We start from the raw sequence: 22679 nt of genomic DNA, 5'->3' as shown, positions 1-22679 counted from the left end.
ACAATATCGCTTTCTTTCTCCCCATTCTTCCATCTCATGTTTTTCTCCACTCTCTTCCCCCACAGTACTGTTTCCTTTTGCAATTGCTTGACTTTGTTACTCATCTCCTTTATCTCTCCTCAAGTACTGCTCTTCACATCTTTTCCACTTTTCATTTTCTTTTTTTTCTGTCCTTGCCTCTCCCCTGTCATTGTTTCCTCGGCTTGATCATGTTAATATGTTGGCTGGGGAAAAAAAATGGTGACAGACACCAAAAAATAACCCAATTTTTATTTTTTTATTTTTTTTGCCTCGAGACAGACACTCAAGTGTGTGTGTGTGTGTGTGTGTGTGTGTGCGCGTGCGTGTGCATATGTCCTGCAAGCGGTGGCTGACATTAGAAAAGGCAAACTTCCTTACTCCTTTTCAGCCCCCTCATTGTGCCTTGCTCGAGGGATAATTAGATCTAGCAGAACTGGCCCTCGTCCTCCTCTTTGCCACATTTGTGTGCCTTTTTATATACATATTTGTGTGTACATGCTCCAATGTGCGTGTGCATGTGTGTGCAAGTCTTTCCACCATGTGGTCTAGTCACAATTACTAATCAGGCCTCTAGGCCTTGCCTGCAGAGACCAAGAGAAGGCGACAAGGGAGGAAGGGTGGGCCAGTGATTGAGTGCTTTCCTTTGTCCTCATCACTGAAGCAGAGATAAAGATGAGTAAAGGGATGGATGGTTGGAGACGAGAGGACAGAACTTGGGGATTAACAGGATGAGTGTGTGCACCAGCACAGTTATGCGCTTTTAACGGTCCTCCATGGCATGACACTGTGTAGACCTCCATTTTTCTGTCCTCCTTTCATCTGTTTTGCTTTGCATAAGTCTGAACCGCTTGTATTCATGAAGTGCCTCTCTATCACGTACTCATGCTCCTTTTTTTCCCCTCCCTTTTTCTTGCTCCTTCTTGCTCCCACTCGCTCTCTGTCTGCTATCTTTCCATAAGGTAATAATGAATATTTGAGTTCTGACAGGAGTGCAGTACCTAATCCTTTTTGCCCGGGGCAGAATACGCCTCATGGGGTGCATGTGTGTTAGAGTTCATCTAACTTTTTAATTGAGATAGAAACCCAATTTTTAAGTTTCCATTTCTACCGCTATGCTCATATAAATGAGACTCACACTGCATGGCCGTGCATACATGATAGTAGCGGTCTAGATGGGCAGAAATGCCTGTACATTAGGAAGGCCACTGGCACTGTACAGAGAGTAACATTAAGCTCCAAGACTTCTGTCTAAGCTTCAGTATCCACGAGCAAGAGCCTCTGAATCCCTCGTTCAGAACAGCTTAGATTTGGGTGTAAATTATTTTTGTACTGGAAATGATGTAGTATTAAATTATTAGCTCTTCTTAATTTCTACTCCTCCACTATATTGAGAATAAGAGGCTGTCCGACCTCCACAGATAGCTGTCTCTAGAGTCACTAATCTCGCCTGTCAGCCCAATACACATGGATATGAACAGTGACTGCAAATGTCACTGCATGCCATCCACAACACTAGGAACAAGGTTGAGAGTTGATTGATACCCAGCATAGAAGCGAGCCTGCTTAATGATGTAATTCACTTTGCTCTCCGTAGAGGGAGCACTGTGCTGTGAAGGCCAGTGTAGCATCAAGGACATTCACACTGTGAATAACAAACACCAAAGCACCACACAAGCTGCCAGAGTAACACAAAAAACTACTTGCATACCCAGTGAGTTACTCAGTTAGTCAGACACACACAGGTGGTTTGTGACTTTAAACAATGAAGCTTTTGTGTTCTCCAGTTATGTCTTTGTACAACATTTGAGGCTCAGGTGTGATGGGCGGCTCAAGGTCGCATCGTCATCATCTTTGTCTTTTAAACTTCTTTCCTTCTCGCTCTCTCTCCTTCATTTGCTCTCTCATCGTCTCAGTTTTCACACCTTTATTTGCTCTCGCTCTTTTCTGATTTGATTTTCTTCTCCCCTTTACACTCTGTAGCTCCCCTACACTCCCTCTATCTCTCCTCCTTGTAATTAGCTGGTGTAATTGCAGTTGTAAATCTTTTCTGATGTCCCAAGGAGACTGGCTGATATAGGACTGATTTAATAAGCACACCATAGCAGCTCACCTCTCTCTGTGCGTGAGTGTGTGTGTTTGTTGAGTGGGAGGGGGGGGATCTCTGTCTGTGTCCTCTGTTATTTGCTATGGGGATTTATTGGGTCTTTGTGTGGTTTCAGCAAGTGTGAATTCGAGTTCAAGGTAGTGCTGTGTCGGTGTGTCGAATGTAGTGCACCTTATCAGCAATGCAGGCAGCGTACTGTGTGTGAGTGTGTGTGTGTGTGTGAGAGAGAGAGAAAGAGTGTGTCTCATTACGTGCCATGTGTGCGTCATCACCAAAGACCTTCATGGCCAGAAGAGCACAGAGAGGTCAGATTGGCCCTAAGAGAACAGCATTACCACACAAACCCACACATACAGATCCAGTGACCACACTCACAGACACGTGTTTTGTACGCCTTCCATCGTCGCATACACATAAAACAAAGCAGTATGTTCTTTCTTTCAGCATTTCCTCCTCCTTTGTCCACAAACACATTCATTAACATTCACAAATACACAACTTGGACAGAGTGCGAAGGTAATAAACAAGTGTAGCCAGCTGGATGCAGAGGTGTGCCAGCCTTTTGTCATCAAACTGCAGTTCACTAAGTACACCAATGGAGGGCACTGTGACTCCATGAATAAATGCTGGCCTCACTGAAGGAATCAGACTTTAAGCCTCCATACTCTATTGTGATTTCAAAAAAAGGACCTTTAATTAATGCAAGAATTAAAACTAAAAAATACAGATACGATTATGTTGCTTCCTGCTTATGAGGCAGGTATTGAAAATTAACTGTTCCAGCTGCGAACTCACAAAGTTATCCTAGTTTAAAACGTATTGAGGTATATGAAAATGTCATTTTGTCCCTCTTGTCCAATTTAAAAACAGAAAATGTTTAGAATTTGTGGAGAATTAAAAAACAAACTGTTTTCCTGCTGTTATTCTGACAAAGACACCTTATTTTAAAATTGATGTCATAAATGTTTAAAAAGTTAAAGGTGTTATTAAATTATTATCATTAGTTAAAAGCGACTACTTAAAAGCAATAAATAAGAAAAATATTGTTTGAACTTAAATATACAATGTTCTTCAGCTAGCAGGAAGTAAGAGGAAAGAGTTTGTGAAGTGAAAGGGATGTTAATAAAATTGAGGCCATGCAAGTTGTCTGTTTTTTTTGTTTTTTGTTTTTTCTTTTCTTTAAAATGTTTGTAAAGTTTGAGCCAGTGGGTCATTTCTAATGACCAAAAATTAAATGGATAATTTGGGGATTTTTATAAATATTTTAGTCATAAAAACAGTGTTTTATATTGTTTTTAAAGCAAATATAGAATGATAGGAATTATTTCAAAAATCTCAGTTGTAGTTGCAGCATTCATGCACCAGGGGAGCGCAAGGGAGCACAGTCTTAGCCCCTCCCATATGCCCTCCCACTGCTTTTTGGCCCTACCCACATCCTGCCTTGTTCCCCCCCTCCTCACTGCCCCACCCTGCCATCTGGTCCTTTTCACACAATTGTGCAAACACACACACACAGACACACACAGTCAGGAATTTTTTCTCCTCATTTCCTTTCACAGTGGAAAAACAGGATGAAGGGGCTCTTTCAGACCCAAGGTTACCGTGGAAACCCCTTATTCTTCTTCTGTCGAACACTCTTACATTGTAACACACACTCTTATGTAGAAAGTGACAGAATGTAGGACATTTAAAGTTTAAAGGGACCATGGCTACAGCTGTCCATCTGTCTGCCATAGTTTTGGCTTTGTTTACTTTGGACAAAGAACTTTATGCTCCCTCTTCATGTTTTTCTTCTTTGTCTCTCTTTTTTTTTTTTTTTTTTTTTTTTTTTTTTTTTTTTTTTTTTTTTTGTGACTAGTTTAGCATTATGTAAGTAAACTTCTTAAGCTAAAAGCATAATGTTCTCATTACGTTTGCCTGTAATACATTCAGTCTTTGTTGATGTTAGAGGTTGGCAGAAGATCTGTTTTTAGTTCTTTCTCTGGAGCACATTCAGCAACTTTTTCCAGCAAAACCGCTCAACTCAGATGTTGATGTTGAAACTATACTCCCTCTCTTCTGTTCCACTTTATTTGATCTCCAACAGCCCTGGAATGCTAAATAGGGGGGGGGGGGGGAAGTTAGTTTGAAGCTATATAAAGTTAATTTTTTCTATCTCACCACCAGAGGGACTATGAAAAAGTCTTGATGCCACAAATATACAATGGAGTACATCATCTGAAAGCTTTTAGTGGGTTAAAAATAAACGCCAGCACTCCACAAACAGGGAGTGGTGATGATAGGATGAATAGACCACATGAAAAGACTGAAAAGGCGATAGTAAAGAGAAGAGGCTATGCTTTCTGAGAGTGGGCTAAAGTTATTCTTTGAGTTGAAGCTAAAGGGATCAAAGTGTACTTGGTTCTTTTTCCTTTCTTTGATTCTCTCTATTCCTACTAAGCTTGAGCTTTTTCCTTCATTTCATCTTTTTTTTTTTTTTTTTTTTTATACATACATACATACATACATACATACATACATACATACATACATACATACATACATACAAACAATTTCTTTTTCATTCATTCTCCCTATCCTACTCTGGCTACTCGACACCATCTCCTCTACACATTTTCTCCTTTTAAGGAGTGAGGGATGAAGTAGAAGGGAATAGGAAGGGGTGGTGAAGTAGACACTCAGGTCTGCTGACTGATAACAGACTCCCCTTTGTGTAGCTCCGGTCAGACAGACACTTAGTTACATATTGACAAAGACCGCAGCATGACTTGGATTCTCATGATCCTCAGTACTCTTTCTTTAGTTCCTCTCATCCCCCACCTTTCTGCCCCCCCCCCCCCCCCCCCCCCCCCTTCCCACTTAATTGGAAACAGAAGTCAGAAATGGAAGAATGTATTTTCATTACACATGTGTGTTTGTGCACGCGCATGCACACACACACCACAGCTTTTCCTGGAACTCTCCCCCCTTGTCTCCCCAACAGCTGCTTGGCACTGACAGATGAGGAAAAAGCGTGTGTGTGTGTGTGCGCGCGCAATTGGCGGTAGTGTTTTCTTTCCAGAAAAGAGTTCTTCTGTGTATCATGGTTTTAACAAAAAGGCAGCTGGGACAATAAAACATGTGGATGTTAAGATGTCAGCATTCCACAACTGCGTCCATGTGGCTTGTGTATGTTTGTGTGCCTAGTCACACATGTGTGTTCTGCCCCAGTCATCTCCTTTCCTCCCCCACAATGACTAAGAGTAGCACGATGCAATGCTCCATAGCAGCCACTAGAGGTGCCATCTGCTCATAAATGAAAAGAGTGGGCTGTCTGTGGAAACCACAGAGCAGCCATTTTACAATGTGAACACCAGACCCCATTTTATGAATCAGCCATGATGTCAGCATAGCTAGGACTGATTCTATTGGCTAGAGCGCAGCTGGCACTGAAGCACTGTAGATTTCCACATGCACAAAGACACATGCTCCCTCACTGGGTCTCTGCTGCTCCCAAAGACACACACACACACACACTGACCTCGTGACATGATGCTGCTACCAGATCACTCGTCTTTTTCCAAACTGAGCTGTTTAGATTACTATCCAGATTAATCTTCTTTGTAGTATATCTATATACGAGTGTCTATTGTACAGGTCACCATATCAGTATTTGCATGTGTAAGGATCTCAGGGATTTGATGCTGTGCTTTAAGCATTAACTTAATTTCTTCCATTTTTAGATGGCATATCTTGAATTATTTCCTGTGACTGTCTGTTTCCTTGTTTGTGTCTCTCTGATGATGTTTATTTGTGTAAGCTTGCAACTTCCTTTCTTTATAACATTTCAGCTGTGACTTTCTCTTTGTGTTTGTGCAAGACAGTCATTTCCGCTCAGATGTCCTGATGGATTTTCCTATCCTGTGTGTGTCTGTGATTCCTGGCTTCCTGCTTTGGTTTCCTGGCCTCAGCAGGGACTAGTAATGAAACACTGAACATGCAGTAGTACTGCTGGTGGTGAAACACACAACTGAATATACTGATATAATGCAAACTATATGACAACACACATAAACAAACATACAAAGTCAAAGCCTAAGATATAAATGGTGGTTGACCATCAGTAGGGAGTTTCATAAAGCTGAAGCTAATACTGACAGAAACAATGGGCCTTTTTAAGGCTGCAGTCAACTGAATTGACTGTTCTGTGTATATCTGTGTGTCCTGAATGAATGGCTAAACTGAGAGACGAGGAGCTCATTAGGAGCCTGGCTCATTAACAGCCTGCTTGGCTGATAGGTGTCTCACATCGAGACAAAGCACTGTTTGACTGGACATATTGATGAGTGGACAGATGAAGGAAAGAACTGTGAAGCTGTTGTTGTCGCCGTTGTCTATGCGGAGAATAGATTACAGTGCCGCTGTTTGACCAAAATCATCTTTTGCTTTTCTAATAAACTGCACTTGAAGGTAAACACTCGAGTATGATACAGTGGAATCACTGAGGAAATTAAGAAATTAGACTGCTTATACAGTAGGGGTAGGTAACTGAATGGAACTGAAAATAGATTTTACTAACACTGATAATTAAGCACACATAAGGGTCGGTCCGTATCCGCATTTCTATTTCTGTTTTTGCCCTTCTACTTGCCTTCTCTGTGACATTAAAACCATAACTTTTGATGTCACTGCATCAGGTCATCTTTAGGCAGTTGACGCAGGTAGTCTGCTGATGATGAAAGGTTTTTGCCGGCACCATTGTTGACTTTTTGCAGTAGCTTCTTTTTGTATATGTGTGGAGTTCTTGTATCTCAGCTTTATAAAGATGAGGCAAGGATGCAGCTATAGACAGGCTGATAAGTCTCAAATTGTGATTTAGTTGGAAAAGATACACTCAGGGTTATAGACCAGCATGCAGCAGAAGGGAAAACCATGTATTTTATGGACTAGTCGGCAAAACAAAATGTGAGTCCCTGCAAACCAGCAAGTTTTGTAATGTATCATCTGGTATATGCAGCTGATGGTTCTGCAATGTGCATACCAAATTTAAAGCAACATTGATGGAAAAACTCTGATGATAACACATTTATAAGACCATAACTATAGATGATTGATACATAGAGTCAGGTGATTTTATTGGTCTGGCTCTATGCACAGCTCTTGATTTGTCTTTCGATAAAATATCAAAAATCTATCCCAAATTTACTTCAACTCTTTTTCTGACCCACAACTGAAAATTCATTTAAACAATATAATGAGATACAAGTAGCTTATAAATATCAAGTACAAATGGTTAGATATTGATGGAAACAACAGTTGTGACATCTGGATCTCTGCTGACCCTAATGTGCCTGGCTATGTGTAGAGTGGGCTGCTATGTGGTCAAACCCGTGTTCATCATTCACTCCTCATTCTAATCTAGTTCACATCCTCCCCCACACTCTGACACATCCTTACAGTCACAATCCTGACCTTGTCAAAAGAAGTTAATGAAAAATGCCTCTGAGTGTGAGTGTGTGCAATAGGTGGGTGTGTCTATGTGCAGCGTGGTGAATCCAAACTTCAAATGCCTTACAGCGAACAACTGTCTGACCATATTTAAAAGGCCCACATGCTCCAGGGACATGTTTCCCCTGGTGCTGCAGCCATTTCATGTTAGTTCAGTTGTACCCCAAACCACTGATGTGATATTCCTGACACCTCCATGACACCATACAGTTTGGAGAAAATGAAAAAAGTAAAAGCTGTGCCAAGTCTGTCAGTTTTTATAGCCATCACATGTGCCTTCTGTCCATCAATCAAATCCACTTTGTCTTTTATCCCACTAATGTCACTACTCCCCCCCCCCCCCCCCCCCCACCCCCGTGTTATTTCCGTTTAAGGGTACAAGTCATTTAAAATTATGAAAGATGACAAGAAAATTTTGTTACAAAGGCTCCTCTTTTTGCTTGCCGTAAGGGAATATAAAGTTTTCCTTGTCTCTGTCCATATCTACAGCTAAAAAGGAGCAGGATGGTGGGGATGAAAAGAAACAGGTGCAGAAGAAGAAGGTGAAAGAGCTGAAGATTCTTGACTCAAAGTCTTCACAGAATCTCTGTAAGTCCACTATCCTGATACCACTATATTCATGACCATGCTTTTTATGTATAAAATGGGGCATAATTAAGTAAGTCATGCTTCTTGTGTTTTTCTCATGAAGCTATTTTTCTGGGATCGTTCCGTATCCCTTATGAGGAGATCAAGAATGCCATCCTGCAGGTTAATGAGAAGGTCCTCACAGAGTCCATGGTTCAGGTATTGACTGAGTGTTGTTATGAATCTGTTCATTTGTATTATAAAATAAAATATAGTTATTTGATAAAAAGGATTTTCTCTTTCCTTTATTCCTATGTGTTACCTCTCATACTAGATTTATAGGTTTAATGTGTTTGACTGTCTGTAGACTGATAAGTGAAAAAATGAACTGGATGATGGTGTGTGCTTCATCTACACTTTTATTTCAGAGTGCCTGTTTTGTTGATTTTCAGCAAAATGACATTTTTATTTAACTTTATAAGGCTTTCAGTTACCCTGAAGTCATATTAAGATCCTTATGACATAGTAAATAAAAATCCAACTTTTTCAAGCTTCTTCATGTGTCTTCCAGTATACATTTCTCTCATTGTCACTTAGAACCTGATCAAGCAACTGCCAGGACCAGACCAGCTGGGTGTCCTGGCAGATATGAAGGATGAATACGATGACTTGGCTGAGTCTGAACAGTTTGGAGTAGTGGTAAGGAAACTTGCATATACATGTGCAAATGAAAGCACAGGGAAAAAATAGACACTTCTCTTTGATAAGATGGTTATTGTTAAATTGTCAGCTGACTTGAAGCTGACTAACCACAAACTTGTTGTGGTGTCAGTATGAGTTGTAGAAAGTGTTGAGATGGTTCGTTTTCTAAGATGGTTTGTCAGTAAATTAGACACACAGAATGTCCTCATGCTGTTAAACAAAGGGGCTTTGTTCAACTGTAGATTTCGGTAATGGATGAACTCACTGCACTTACCCATAATTGCATGCTCTCAGACACGTGCAGACACACACACACTCACTGTAGCAACAAACAGGGAATGGTCTCGTATGCCCCTCTCTTGTTTTTCCAGATGTCCAGTGTGAAGCGGTTGATGCCACGGCTTCAGGCCATCTTGTTCAAGCTGCAGTTTGAGGAACAGCTGAACAACATCAAGCCGGATGTGGTGTCTGTGACAGCAGCTTGTGAAGAGCTTAGGAAAAGTGATACATTCGCCAGGTTGCTGCAGATCATCCTCCTTGTTGGGAATTATATGAATTCTGGCTCTCGCAATGGAGCAGCATTCGGCTTCTCCATATCATACCTGTGCAAGGTGAAGTGAAGGGGGATCATATGACACACACCCACAATAAAAACTGAATGAATCTACTGAAAATCCTGTATGTAACTGGAGAAATACTGACTTTTTTGTTGTTGTTGTTTTGTCTTGTTTGGCTCTTCTTCGGCTTCGTCATCATGGCTTCAGGTACAGGATATATACCGCTATTACTAGCATAAAGACTTGAGATAGTAAATTCTTCATCTTTAAATATTGCTACACTGAGTGTATAAACACTATACTGTACTTATAGTTGTACTTTTATCACATGTTTTAATAATAGAAACTGGGCAATAAAAGTCCAGTCAAAATGTACATTCAGGATTAGAAACTACTCACACCTATGTTGACATTGTGTCCTTTTTTAAAATACCTCTTTCTTCTAATTAGCTTCGTGACACAAAATCAGCTGATCTGAAACAGACACTGCTCCATTTCCTTGCTGACGTGTGCCAGGAGCAGTATCCTGATGTCATGAGCTTTGCAGATGAGCTCATTCATGTCGAAAAGGCCAGCAGAGGTGCGTGGGACATGTAACCCATATTATACATATTATTTTAGCAGATCTTTAAATAAAGTGTGCTTATATTGTTTCAGCAAATAGCACATCATACCTGAGATCTATTTAATGCTCTTATTCACTGTATCAGTCACTTCAAGTCAATACCAATATGACAAGCTTCATCTGTGGGTGCTTAGCAATGACAACATTTTCCTTGTCCATGGCAGTTTCTGCAGAGACAGTTCAGAAGAACCTAGAAATGATGGGCCGTCAGATCAAGAGCCTGCAGAAAGATTTGGAAACCTTTCCTCCTCCACAAAATGATAAGGACCTGTTCGCGGAGAAGATGTCGATATCCTTTCTATTCAGCTATTAAATAGAATTGCTCAGTTGGCCTCATTTAGTCAATGAGTTTTGTTTTTTTGTTTTTTAAAAAAAGAAATCAATGGAAATGTCATGTCGTGATGACAGTGCTTTTTGTGTTTTCTTGTGTTTGAATGACACTCCTGTGTACCTTAACACAATGTATTTACAGCTTTGTGAGCCATGCCCAAGAACAGTATGAGAAACTAGATCTGATGCACAAGAATATGGAAAAGCAATACAGTGATCTGGGAGACTATTTTGTCTTTGACCCGAAAAAGATCTCTGTCGAGGAATTATTTGGGGATCTCAACAACTTCAAAAACATGTTCCAGGTGTGTATGTGTAAGTCTAAATGAGTAAGGAAGTAAAAACAAGGTTGTTATGGTTTTCAGTCTTTTTTTACCAACCTACGAAATGAATGTGTGTGTTACGAACAAAATTAAACACAAGTTCAGTTGCAAATAATGTAATGCATCAAAGGCAAATATCAAAAGGATTGACTGTACATCTGACTGTGTTGACAAAATAATGAGTCACTCCATTATATTATCTGTTTAAACATTTGGGAGGGCTCCACCTTAGATAACTTGTCTGCCAGTCATAAAGAATAATGGCCAGTACTGGTTTTGAAGTTTTGTGTACAAAACTTCATTCATCATATCCATCATACATGGGTTGCTTTATTCACTTTCACTCTTTCAATGTATGTAAGATATTCTTAAACGATTTCTGTGTTGAATTTATGTAGCTAGAACTTAATATATTTTCTACTTCTTTCCCTAACAGCAAGCAGTGAAGGAGAATCAGAAAAGAAAGGAGGCTGAAGAGAAGATCAAGAGGGCCAAGCTGGCGAGAGAGAAAGCAGAAAAGGAAAAAGAGGAGAAACTCAAGAAGAACCAGCTCCCTGACATCAACGCAGGTCACCTTTGCTGCATAATATATATTTATGTGCATGTCAATGAACTGGAGAGACACTTGCCACGTCTCTTCCTTTGCATTTCCCTCAGATTCCTGTTGGGGGCAGTCCGAGTCCACACATCTGGTGTGTGTGTGTGTGTGTGTGTGTGTGTGTGTGTGTGTGTGTGTGAGCAGCCCATTTATTGACCAAAGTTAATCTAATGTTGATGACCTGTTTTAAAGTAAACAAGAAACAATGATGCTTCACATAAACTGAGGACAGCATTGAAGTGCCTGACCTCTTTTCACTCCTCCAGTAATCATGAAATTTTCCACCCCCCAAAAGAATACAGAAATAGCTCCCAACTCTCCTTATCAGGAAAAAACATGTTTCCACTCTTCTGGTAATGCTTTTACACTTTAAAAATTGCTGGTAGCATTATTGTTCCCTTTAACAAACACATGCATTCTGACTCTCTCGTCCCTGTCTACACAGTAAGCACTCAAATCCTGCCTTGGAGACGCATATGTATACACAGACTTTTCCCCCTTCTCTCAGTCTGTGACCTACTTTCAGTGCATTCCTCCTCTCTCTGGCTCCACTTATGTTCTGCAGAGCCCCTGCTTTTTCACTGTAGAAATGTGCTATAGCCTTGGTACTCTAAAGAGTGTGTGTGTGTGTGTGTGTGTGTGTGTGTGTGTGTGTGTGTGTGTGTGTGTGTTACAAATGACTATGTCATTTTGTTGTGAATGTTTTTTGTTTTGCTTTGCCCATGTGTTGAAGAAACATTATGGTGGCCAAAATATATGTGTGTGTGTGTGTGTGTGTGTGTGTGTGTGTGTCTGCTTTTCAAACTCTTACAAAAAGTCTTTCTGGGCTTTATTCTAGTAGTGCATGTTCCAGCTGGCTTCTTTTCTCTTCTCCCCTTCTTGCTTTTATTTTACCACTGCCAGGTTTTCCCCTTTAGCTCTCCTTTTGTATGCAGTTCATTTAAAGGGCAGTTCAAGCCACCAAGACTCCATTTAGAAAATTTTGCCTCAGTGTTTAAAGTATGGAAGATATATATAATAGAAAGTAAAGTTTCATGTTCAGCCTCTCGAGACGTGCACACATGGAACATAATAGTGCCTCAAAGATTAGTGTCTCTGTGCACACATTTAGTGGACAGGGATCATTTACATACAGGTGGAATATTTGACTGTCCTGTAGCCTGGAGTCCTTCTACACCCCCTATTTGAATTTAACCACACACAAATTTGGCACACCCACCCACCTGGTCTTTGTTCTGTATTTGTTTATAACCCTCATACTGGCTGCTATACAATGGCTGTTTTCAGCAGCTGTGCTTTCACACGCTGACATGTTCCTGGTTCCCTTTTTTCTGTCTCTCACGAATCTACTTGCATACCCTTACTATCTCATGAATTCTCTGAATGTTCCTTTGACTTTCTGTCTCTGTAAACATATAATACCAGTTGTTGGTTAAACCCTGGAAGGTCAGTGTGTGTTTGCAGTTTGTGGCCTTGCCATTCCCATGTGAGTCAGACTTAGTGGAGTCTCAGTTTGCACATATTCTAAGCATGTGATGCTAGTTACTGTGTATAAATCATGTTGAGATTCTTTGGAAATCATTACATGTTGTCGTTTTTATAATTGACTCATTAAGTGCTTTGACTTGCCTTTTCTGACTCGCATAGCAAATATAAATACAGGGGTCAGTATACTAAACTGGCAGAGTATTTTGTTGCCACACCCAGTACTTGACATTCCAAGCTTTTTAGCTTTTTGCTCTAATTTTATCTGTTAAAAACAGTCTACTACTATCCCTAGGCCATCTTTGGCTATACACCAAAGCTTGCTGCTACTATTCCTTATTTCTACAGCTAGGTGTCAGTACAGTCTGTAAAAGAATACCTGAGACCATTTTTTTTTTATCTATGTGGCAAAGGGTGTTTGCATGTCTGGTTTATCCTCACATAGATGCTTGTATGGGAACTACCACTGGGAGTGCCCGTGCTCCACACAGAGAGCAAGTGAGGAAACAGTAGTGTGGGGGAGGGTAGAGGAAGGAGGATAGTAGGGCAGCAGATGCTCTGGTGGGGATTAGACTGCAGTTGTCTCTTTGAAAAGGGGGTTAGAAGAGAAAGGCGCAAGCCACAAGAGGGGATGAGACAGGATAAGCCTGAGTTGCCTGATGTCTTCACTGCAGGTGACTGTGAAAAATGGAGAGATTCATGGCACATTAGAAAAACATTAGAAAAAAGATCTCTCCACTCACTGATTTTCTTTATCATGCTGTCATCTGCACGTTTGTCATCATCAACAGCTAAATTTTTCCAATTCTATTTTCATTTGTTGATGTGTGAACATCCATTAGGGGTGCTATTGATCTACACAAGATTATATGCTGTGGTGACGGAGCTGTGTGTGTGTGTGCGTGTGTGTGTGGGAGAGAGATGTGAGACGTGTCAGAGCGTGCGCGCATTTATTGCAAATCGGATCGAAAGAGACATCTTTAAGAGCTCACAGTCTAATGCCATTGCCCTAATTAATCCATCTTATGTTCTTACATGCTTTAGTCAGTAACTTACTGTTTGTGTCAAGCACTAAATATGTGTGTATTCCTTCTGCTTTTTATGGTCAGTAGTATTATTGAATCTTATATTTTTTAGGCTTATTTCAATGTATGATAATTAGTTAATTGACTTTCAAGTACCATTCAGTACCAATGAAAACCAGTGTCTTGTGTTTCCCCTTTATGTCACTTATTGCTAACAAAGTAAACTTGTAAAACTGCTTTTTGATTTAATAGTGTTGCTCAATACTATTGAGAGCACAGGCCCCTAGGCCTGTAAGCTGAATCTTCATTAGTTCAGTAATGTTTTATACACAGCTAGGTCATTGTTTGGTCCTTCAGTGCCTTCAATGCAGTGTTCCAAAACACAGTTGTGTGTTTGTGTGCTTGCAAGCATGTTTTAAGCCAGCCATGTGATTGACGCAAGCGGAAATTTGCCAGATGTGTTTCCCTTGAAGAAGAAAAATCTCTGATTTTGATCCCAGTGTGCAGTTCTAGGACATGGACATTAAGGGGTGTATATGAGCCACGGTAGTCTTGGGATGTGTGTAAGAGAGACTTTCTCTGACGTAACAGGCGAGACCATAGGCCATCTGCTTCATGGCTTACTGCAGGATTAAATATTGTGCGTGTGAGCAGAGCTGTGTGCTGTGTTTGGATGTGGGGGTTGGGGAACAAACAGAGAGACAGCATAAACCTTTAACCCCCAACCCCGCTGGCCCTTCCCCAGACCCCTCTGTCTCCATTCAGGTTCAAACAAAAATAATTAAAGCCATCTGCGTGAGTGCTGAGCCATGCCACTGAATGTTGCCCACAAAATAGTCAAAGTAGTACTCTCACATGTTGCTTTGAGATTGGGCATCCTGCCTGGTTTAACCCACCTTCTTTTATTTATTGCCACCTGACACTGAAGCTCTGTTGAAAATGTAGCTGTAAACAAAAGAGACCACCCATGTAAGCTGTACCTGTAAACTTATACAGATAAAAGGTTAATTTCCAGTTTGTACCAGTTTAACTGGAAGCCACAATTATGCATTCATTCTGTTTATGTGGATTTGGTTTCAGCGGCTGTTTTTCCAATAAGTGTGGGCTTGTGTATATCTGAAGCAGTCTCCCTGAAAATGCATAGTGTAGCCCCTAGCTGTGGAAGTAGCTGAAGTAGGTCACTGCTTATCTGGGTTAATGTAGCTAATTTAACAAAATAGCCACGTGGCTGGTGAAGATCCACACTGTGTATAGTGCTATATTAGAAAAACAGAAAACACCAGTGTGTGTGTGTGTGTGTGTGTGTGTGTCTCTCTCTCTCTCTCTCTCTCTCTCTCTCTCTCTCTCTCTCTCTCTCTCTCTCTCTCTCTCTCTCTCTCTCTCTCTCTCTCTCTCTCTCTCTCTCTCTAGCTAGTATTGATTAAAAATAATAAGCCTGTTATAATGGAGCTGTATGTGTGTCATGCATAGAAGTTAAAGTGCTTCATTACGTATTAATACTGATCTATCGTTTCTTGATTTATTACTGATTATGTTTTTTGATGGTGTTCACAGAGGATGATGAAACTGGTATCATGGATGGCCTGTTGGAGGCGCTGCAGTCCGGTGCTGCTTTCAGGAGAAAGAGAGGACCACGTCAAGCAGGTACTCACACACAAGCAAAACAGTAAATCTTCACAAAATATGCATATGTTTCCACATTTCATGCGTTACTTGCTTTACAGATTTCAGTTTACTTCCACAGATATATAAGACTCATTTATTCTATCTCACTTTCCATTCTGTCTCCAATCTTCTCTCAACACAACAACAGATTTGTTTATGTTCCTTTGCCTTTGTTCCATCTGTTGCTCTGCTCACAGGCTGAGTTGTGGTAATATTCTTTCACCATGGTTATAGGGGCAAAGCCAGTGCAATCAGAGGCTGGCACAACAATAAAAGAAGAGGGAGATTGCCAAGGGTGGGTGTGGACAGTAGGATACTTTAGGGAGAAACAACTGCTGAGGGTGTGGTGGTGGAGTAGGAAAATATGATAAATAATGACTGTAGGAGGGGGATGAAACCAGCCCGTAGGCAGAAAGTTTGTTGACGTGAGTGGGCAATACAAAAGTTGTGGTAAGTTATTGTCGGCAAAAGTATGAGGACACAGGTGCCTTTAGCAACTTCAAGTCAAGATATGTTTTGCTCTTTGTCATTTTGAGATTAAACTCCATTTACACCAAAGGATTTATGAGCAGAGTTGGACCCACATAGTCGTTACAAAATACCAATAGTTTTACAATTTTACACTAAAAGAGAAAATGTAAAAGTTTACATTATTATAGCCTTGGTGCTCTCAATTTCATTGACTTATTAGACATTGAAGTACTTTCTCCCACTTTCCTATTTTGTTTGCCATTCTGTGGCTTGTATGGCCTAGTAAGATCATGCAAATGAAAGTGAGGCAGCAGGAATTGTTAGTATAGTAACTTTGTAACATGATTCCTGGTTGTGAGTGGGAAAGTGTCCCGCTGCCCATTAGCTAAGAAAGAGAAAACTCTAGAGAGACCGTGTGTGTGTGTGTGTGTGTGTGTGTGTGTGTGTGTGTGTGTGTTTTTGTTCACACGCACTCTTGTGTGGGTTCAGTTTTCGCACATAAGCAGAGTTGTGGAAGAGTTTGTGCAACCCGATCCCTTTCACAATAGAAGCCAGATGTGAAGCACTGGTCCTGAATTGCACTAAGACCCAGAAGGTAGTCCCTGCTCTTTTCTCTTCCTACTAATCTGTTGTTTTTTGTTTTTTTTTTGTTTTTTTTATACAACTCTTTCAATTCTTTATTTTGGACTCAGAATTGATAATCTTTGAAAACTTTTGGGTTCTTTTTGGACCCCACTTCCATCTATAAAAACTGGTGGACCTTCAGTGTATGTTAAACCAAAACATTCTTTAATTTCCTCCAGACATTTTGTTTGTGAAAAGTAGAACGGATAAACATCCTTGGGGCTGAGCTGTTCCTTGTAGAAATCCTACATTTTGTGACTGTTTTGTGACTGTTCCATGTCACCAGAGTGCTAAATTGGACTGCCAGGGGAAAAAGATCTGAAGTCAGGCAGATCCAGCCTCCCTGACTTTAAAGGAATATCTCAAGTCTTACTTACAATGAGAATAGCTTTTTCAAATAAATACAGTTATAGGTATTTGTCCCTTTTTTCTTTTTTTTTTTTTATCTGTTGTTACTCTCTCTCTTTTCCACATTTCAGTTACCTCTCAGATGTAATTTTCAGACTAAAAGGGGGAAAAAAGCAGAAAAACAAATAAAGTAACAAATAGCTCAGGCTCATCACCACTAAACTGGCTGAGATAGCAGTGAAAATTAAAATGAAGGGAGAAGCGGGAGCAGGGAAGAAAGAATGGGGCCCACTTGAGGACTCAGTCATCCATAATGCTGTTGGGCCACCTCACACTCCCAACAGGAAATACCTGAACATGTGTATGTGAAAGAAAGGGAGGGAAAGAGCTTTCCTCCCTGCACATACTTCTGTGGTAGGAGATTGTCGGAAAATATAAGTGGCTCGATGTATCACATCTCTGCTTAGTCCCTCCCCCCTGTCTCCTCTCTTACCCCATGGTGTCATTTCTGTTTTTGTTCTGCCAAAGTTCAGGCTTTTCCATGGAGAATGTGGAGGGTGTGAAGCAGTGCTGTTTTTTTGTTTTTTGGTGGCATTCTTATCCTTGTTAGGAGTTTTTCCTGACTGGTATTCAAAGGTTTCTCCTTTCCACTATGCCCACTTTGCTTCTTAATGCCAGGAAGAGCCTTGAGTCTTTCACCTACACAGCAGGAAGTGTATGTGTATGTGTTTGCACACATGTTTGACTAGCCAGTTGAGTCATAAGTCTTAATTTAGTAAAGCTGAAGTAGGAGGCACATCCTGACTCTGGCTCAACACATCTGGCACCAGTGAAGCCACAGGCAGCCTTACAGAGCAGGGAAAAAATATTGTATGTATGTATAACCCCTTCACAGATGTTATGTATAATATCATATGTGTTTAAAAAATGTTGCACACAGGGTAAATTGAAAAAACATAAATACAAGTCAGAGTACAAGTACATTTTTTTCTGTCTCTGTTATGTAGTAACACATCACTAAGGAAACGCAGTTCTGTGAAAAGGTTATTCATAATCTTATCACAGGGAGATAATGTGAGGTAGATGCATCTAAACTGTAAAGACTCATAAAAGTGGCATCATTGAGTTTCTCAAATCCCCCATCCTTTCTTGTTTTGACATTTATTAACAAATACCAGTAGGTGGGGCACTTGGTTGCAGGTTTTGCCTCCAAGTATTTTCTTTTCCTCGCAGTTAAAGCACAAATAGTGTTATTACAGATCGGATGTTATGAAATGGGTCCAATCATTAATGCCCTCAAAAGTATTTTCTCTTGGGTTTCATTGTGACTATATTTTATAACCTAACATTAAAACCCTAAAAAGGAGTTCCTGCTGCAACACACCCTGATTTCATAATTTTGTTGAATGAGAAACGGGAACTGAGGCAGAGCAAACTTGATTAGCTTAACACTGAAAAGTGATAATCAAAACCACAATAAATAAGACAGTATACATGTGTCTACTCACTTTCAGTCTAAATATGCTACTAATACTGAAGTTTTTACTGTTTGTTTATATTGTTTTATATATGCATTATATTCTTCTTGACAAATGTAGCCCTCATCTGCAGATAGACTTAAGATGGTGCATTGATTGCTCTTCATTAAACAAAATAAAATATGTAATGGGGCTGTAAGTCATTCAGGCTTGTTTAGAGTCATAACACAAGCCACTGTAGTCTAATGATATTTACTTATCTATACTCATGTCTAGACTTCCATCTTTCCTCTTGAATAAAACTGCTCCCAGTCCAACATTATTGGTTCAGTTTCAGTCATTACTGTTGCAGGTACAGAAAGAATTTCAACATAGCAGTGTAGAAACCCTACAGCCAGCTTACTGAAGGTATTTATCTGTTTTGCATTTATTGGCAGATAATAGAGAAAAATGTTTGGGTTTTGTGAAAAGTACATTTAAGACTGTCTCGTTACACCAGAGGTGTTGTTTATAGATCATAGTTGAAAATGTGGCAACAACACCACACACTCTTTGCAATTCATATATACAAGTGATATCCTATTGTAAAATGATATATAACCTGTGTAACAACACTAAGCTTTTATAGCCTTCTTACACACACACACACACACACACACACACACACACACACACACACACACACACACACACACACACAGAGAGAGAGAACAAAGAGTTATACTTGTATAAAAATATTTAGTTGAAATACAACAGCCTCAAATGTTATTTTTGTTTACTGTTTTTGTCTGTGGAGCTGTTGATTGATTGCTATTGTGGAGACCTTCCTCCCTTCTCTCCTCTTTGTTTCCTACCCTTACAGCTGCTGCAACTGTAGACGTCACGAACTCGGTTTTAAAAGATTACTAAGGGGACGTATTGAGTGTGTTGTCACGAGGCTGTGGAAGCTATAAAACTCCTCACCTTTGACCTGCACCTCAGCTCACTTTGTCCATGTGGGAGTGTTGGCTGCGTCGAATGAGCAGACTGTATGGGGGATCCTCAGCTGTCTGCCCTCCGTCTGTCTACCCCCTTCTTAAACAAACACACACACACACACACACACACACACACACACACACACACACACACACCAGATGCTCGCATGCCAACAAAGGCACACATGGATGTTTGCATACCCATACATGCACTCAAACTGGCAAATTTCATTCCAGAAGACAGACAGACTTGCATCCAGCACTATCAGTGTTTTGGTTTGAGCTTTAGATTGTTAGCTTTGCGTCTGTCTGTTACTTTGCAGAAACATAGACAGCTTGGATACATCAGGCTAATTTCGTTGTGTTCAGAGCCATTTAAGTAGAGGAATGACGTGTCTATGAACACACAAGAAACCCATCTGCTGGGTCATGACCCCTGCTAGAGCAACCAATCATAGTAGCAACTAGCTGACAAAGCACCAATCACAACAGAGAGACAGACATAAAGGACTTAGCAACAATAGAGGCACACGCCAGCTCTGCAGACGGTCCACTCCTACTAAAACAGAAAAATACCCCTTCACAGATGTTCACAAACACACACGCATTCATACTAGTGAGACAATTTAGAACAATGGGAGGGTGCTCATCAATATCAATGTCAAGCCATAACTAGAAAACTGGTGAGGTCACATGCTTGCTTAATACCCACTGAGGCAATAAAGGTCGACGACACCAGTATGCACCAGTTGACAGTGACCTAAAATTCAAGCTTATGCATCAATACTTAACCCACAGACACTAGTGGTGTCAGATGACGTCACTTTTCCCACAGTACTTTATTGCAGAGCAGCGCTGTGTTACACAGTGCAACCTGAGGAGGGCGATACAAGTCCCTGCTAAGTTGGAGAAACTGATGGAGGTCCAGTCTGCATCTGCAAACACACCATCATCCTATATGTGGCACCATGTTGTGTTGTGACTGTGGTTTTTCTAAAGATTCTGTAGAGTCAACAAAGGGTGTGAAGATGGCTGCTCCCTTGTAATACCGCCATATGGATTTCATACTCATTATAGTGGGGCAGTTAAATCTGTGATGAAAGATAAGGGTGAGATTTTTACCTTAACAAAAGAGCTAAGCTAGTTCTTGTTACAGTCTCCTCTCCATCTGTCCTACACTTGCCCGTCTGCAAATCCTCTCATCACTTTCCTTCCTGTTTCTCTATTTTCCCCTCATAAAGGCAGCAGTATGCACTGTACAACAAAGCATTCTTATGTTAATCAGGTAGTCATTATAAAGACTCCTGCGGCGTAATTTGTTACAGATGATCTTTCACTATACTTTTTGTGCCACTGACCAACCTCCTGTGTGCAAACACACAAATTCAATCTCACACTCATCAGTAAATAAACCCCAAAACAGTCTTTGTGTAAGTCCTGATATCTCATTTCCTGTTGTAACAACCAGCCCTCATAACAGTTACATGGATCATTTAGTCAATATCAGATCTAGTATGTTTATGCAACACACATGCTGAAAACTTCCTGTTTGTTTATAATGGCGTTTGGTGAAGAACTGTTGCATTTCTGAAAAGTATGAAGGCTCTTTGATACGTTTCAGGATCAAAAAAATGCTGCGTGTTTTCTCTCAGGCTTGAAACGGCTCCTTCCAGTGATCTATGAGATATCTAACAGCTGTTTTCACAATATTAATCTTTACACATGAAATCAGTTGTTTGCTTTTCATTTGTTGAATGTGATTGGTCAGGGAGAATTGAATATATCTTTGTGTAGTTTGGATCTGAAAGCTTTAAACAGTAAGATCTTTTCACTTTGCCTAAATATGCAAATCTGTGTCGAGATGTATCTGTTGTTTTTGCTTTATACATCTTTATTACTTTATGTGGCAGAAATATTTGCATGTTATGCCATATTGGACCATTTCATAAAGAAAAACATCCATCATGGAAATCTGGTTGAGAAAAAAAAAAATCTATATAATTGTGTTGATTTTCTTTTGGCTGTGGGTAAAACCAGAGTGGCATCAGAAGTTCTTCTAAGCAGTGTTCAGTGGGAAGAAAGGGATACCCACTAAACTCATTAGGTGTGGGTTATAATTGAAAACATTTCAATATATCATGTAGATTGCCAGCCTTTATTACTTGTGTTTATGTTATATTTAAAAAATACTTTGATGTTCTTTTTAAAACTTCAGTCTGTTCATGTATTCACTTCTTACACATATTAGTTCACACATGTTAACTATGTTTAAATGTAGTTACCTTCAGAGTTTCTTCTCCATACTTCAATCAGTAGGTTTCTGTCTACATTCATATTTTCTCATCCTGCTTCCAATGTAACAACCTTCTCATCCTGACTTGTATCACCTCTTCTCACCTCCTCTTCTGTTTTCTCTCTCAAGAGGGAAGTGGAGGAGGATGAGAGAGGCAAGGAGCTAGGTCTGACAGCCTTTGAAGAGGCTTTTCTCTGTAGGCTGGAATTTTTAGGACAAGCTCAGCACAGGACACATACTCACTCTCTCTCTCTCTCTCTCTCTCTCACTCACACTCACACACACACACACACACACACACACACACACACACACAGTTTCTGGATCATTTGCATAATTTCTAATTAGTAAGTTTATAAGTGAGGGACAAAAATAGAGACGGAGGAAGTATGAAAGTACACTGAGGAGAAGATAAAGTGCACCCATGTACCGGTGTTTATGACAGGGGAGTAATCTCTCATAGGAAAGGGTGTAAGGTGATAATTTGATATACTAGCTGTCTGTGTGCTGCTCAGACCAGCTGAGACTCACAAAGAAGACAAGCCTAAATCTACAAATACTCCTTCTCCTCTTTCTCCCCAGACTCAATTGTGTCTTTGTCACAACTAGTTCTGGAGACCTGCTTGGTAACTTTGTGTGTGTTTTTTGTGGTGCTTTTTGTTCTACTCCTGTGAGAACCATACAACAAGTCTCGATATGTTGTATGTGCTACCATGATTAATTTGCATGTGTGTGTCTGTTGGTGTGCTGGATTAATCTGCATTTTTTTTCTCCTCGACATTCACGTGTGGATTTACTGATGTTTTTTGAGGATTGGAGTTTCTGAATAAACATCAAGCATAAAATAACAGCAAACACAATCTCCCACTGACCTATATAATTCAAAATGGCTGCTGCTGCACAGCTGTCCTCCCACACATGAGAGTGAGGAGTGCTAAAGGATAGATTGAGGGAATGAGAGAAAGCCAGGCTGCTGCTGGTGCCTGTGTGGGAGAAAAG

The 22679-nt window shown here is 40.3% G+C and overlaps 1 protein-coding gene across 2 annotated transcripts in view; it reads left to right on the top strand.

Annotated features, from left to right (window-relative positions):
* Positions 1-8052: 8052 nt before the first annotated feature.
* Positions 8053-22679, top strand: part of LOC146717704 (protein diaphanous homolog 1-like) — a 41668-nt gene continuing 27041 nt past the window's right edge. Inside the window, exons 1-9 of one of the 2 annotated variants that reach the window (XR_014914814.1) lie at positions 8053-8200; positions 8304-8398; positions 8777-8878; positions 9253-9492; positions 9889-10018; positions 10228-10353; positions 10535-10698; positions 11153-11285; positions 15379-15468. Coding sequence is in view for 1 of the 2 variants with exons in the window: in XM_085429767.1 (XP_085285893.1) it covers positions 8390-8398; positions 8777-8878; positions 9253-9492; positions 9889-10018; positions 10228-10353; positions 10535-10698; positions 11153-11285; positions 15379-15468 (994 nt within the window). In the remaining variant the exon portion in view is untranslated. The remainder of the gene's footprint in view (positions 8201-8303; positions 8399-8776; positions 8879-9252; positions 9493-9888; positions 10019-10227; positions 10354-10534; positions 10699-11152; positions 11286-15378; positions 15469-22679) is intronic. The other variant, XM_085429767.1, reaches the window with a different exon arrangement.

This window comes from Copadichromis virginalis, linkage group LG2 (assembly GCF_057382275.1).
Source record: "Copadichromis virginalis isolate Kocher_CV1m ecotype Utaka linkage group LG2, C_Virginalis_male_GT1.1, whole genome shotgun sequence".
NCBI classification, from domain to species: domain Eukaryota; kingdom Metazoa; phylum Chordata; class Actinopteri; order Cichliformes; family Cichlidae; genus Copadichromis; species Copadichromis virginalis.
This window is presented reverse-complemented; position numbering and strand designations above follow the sequence as displayed.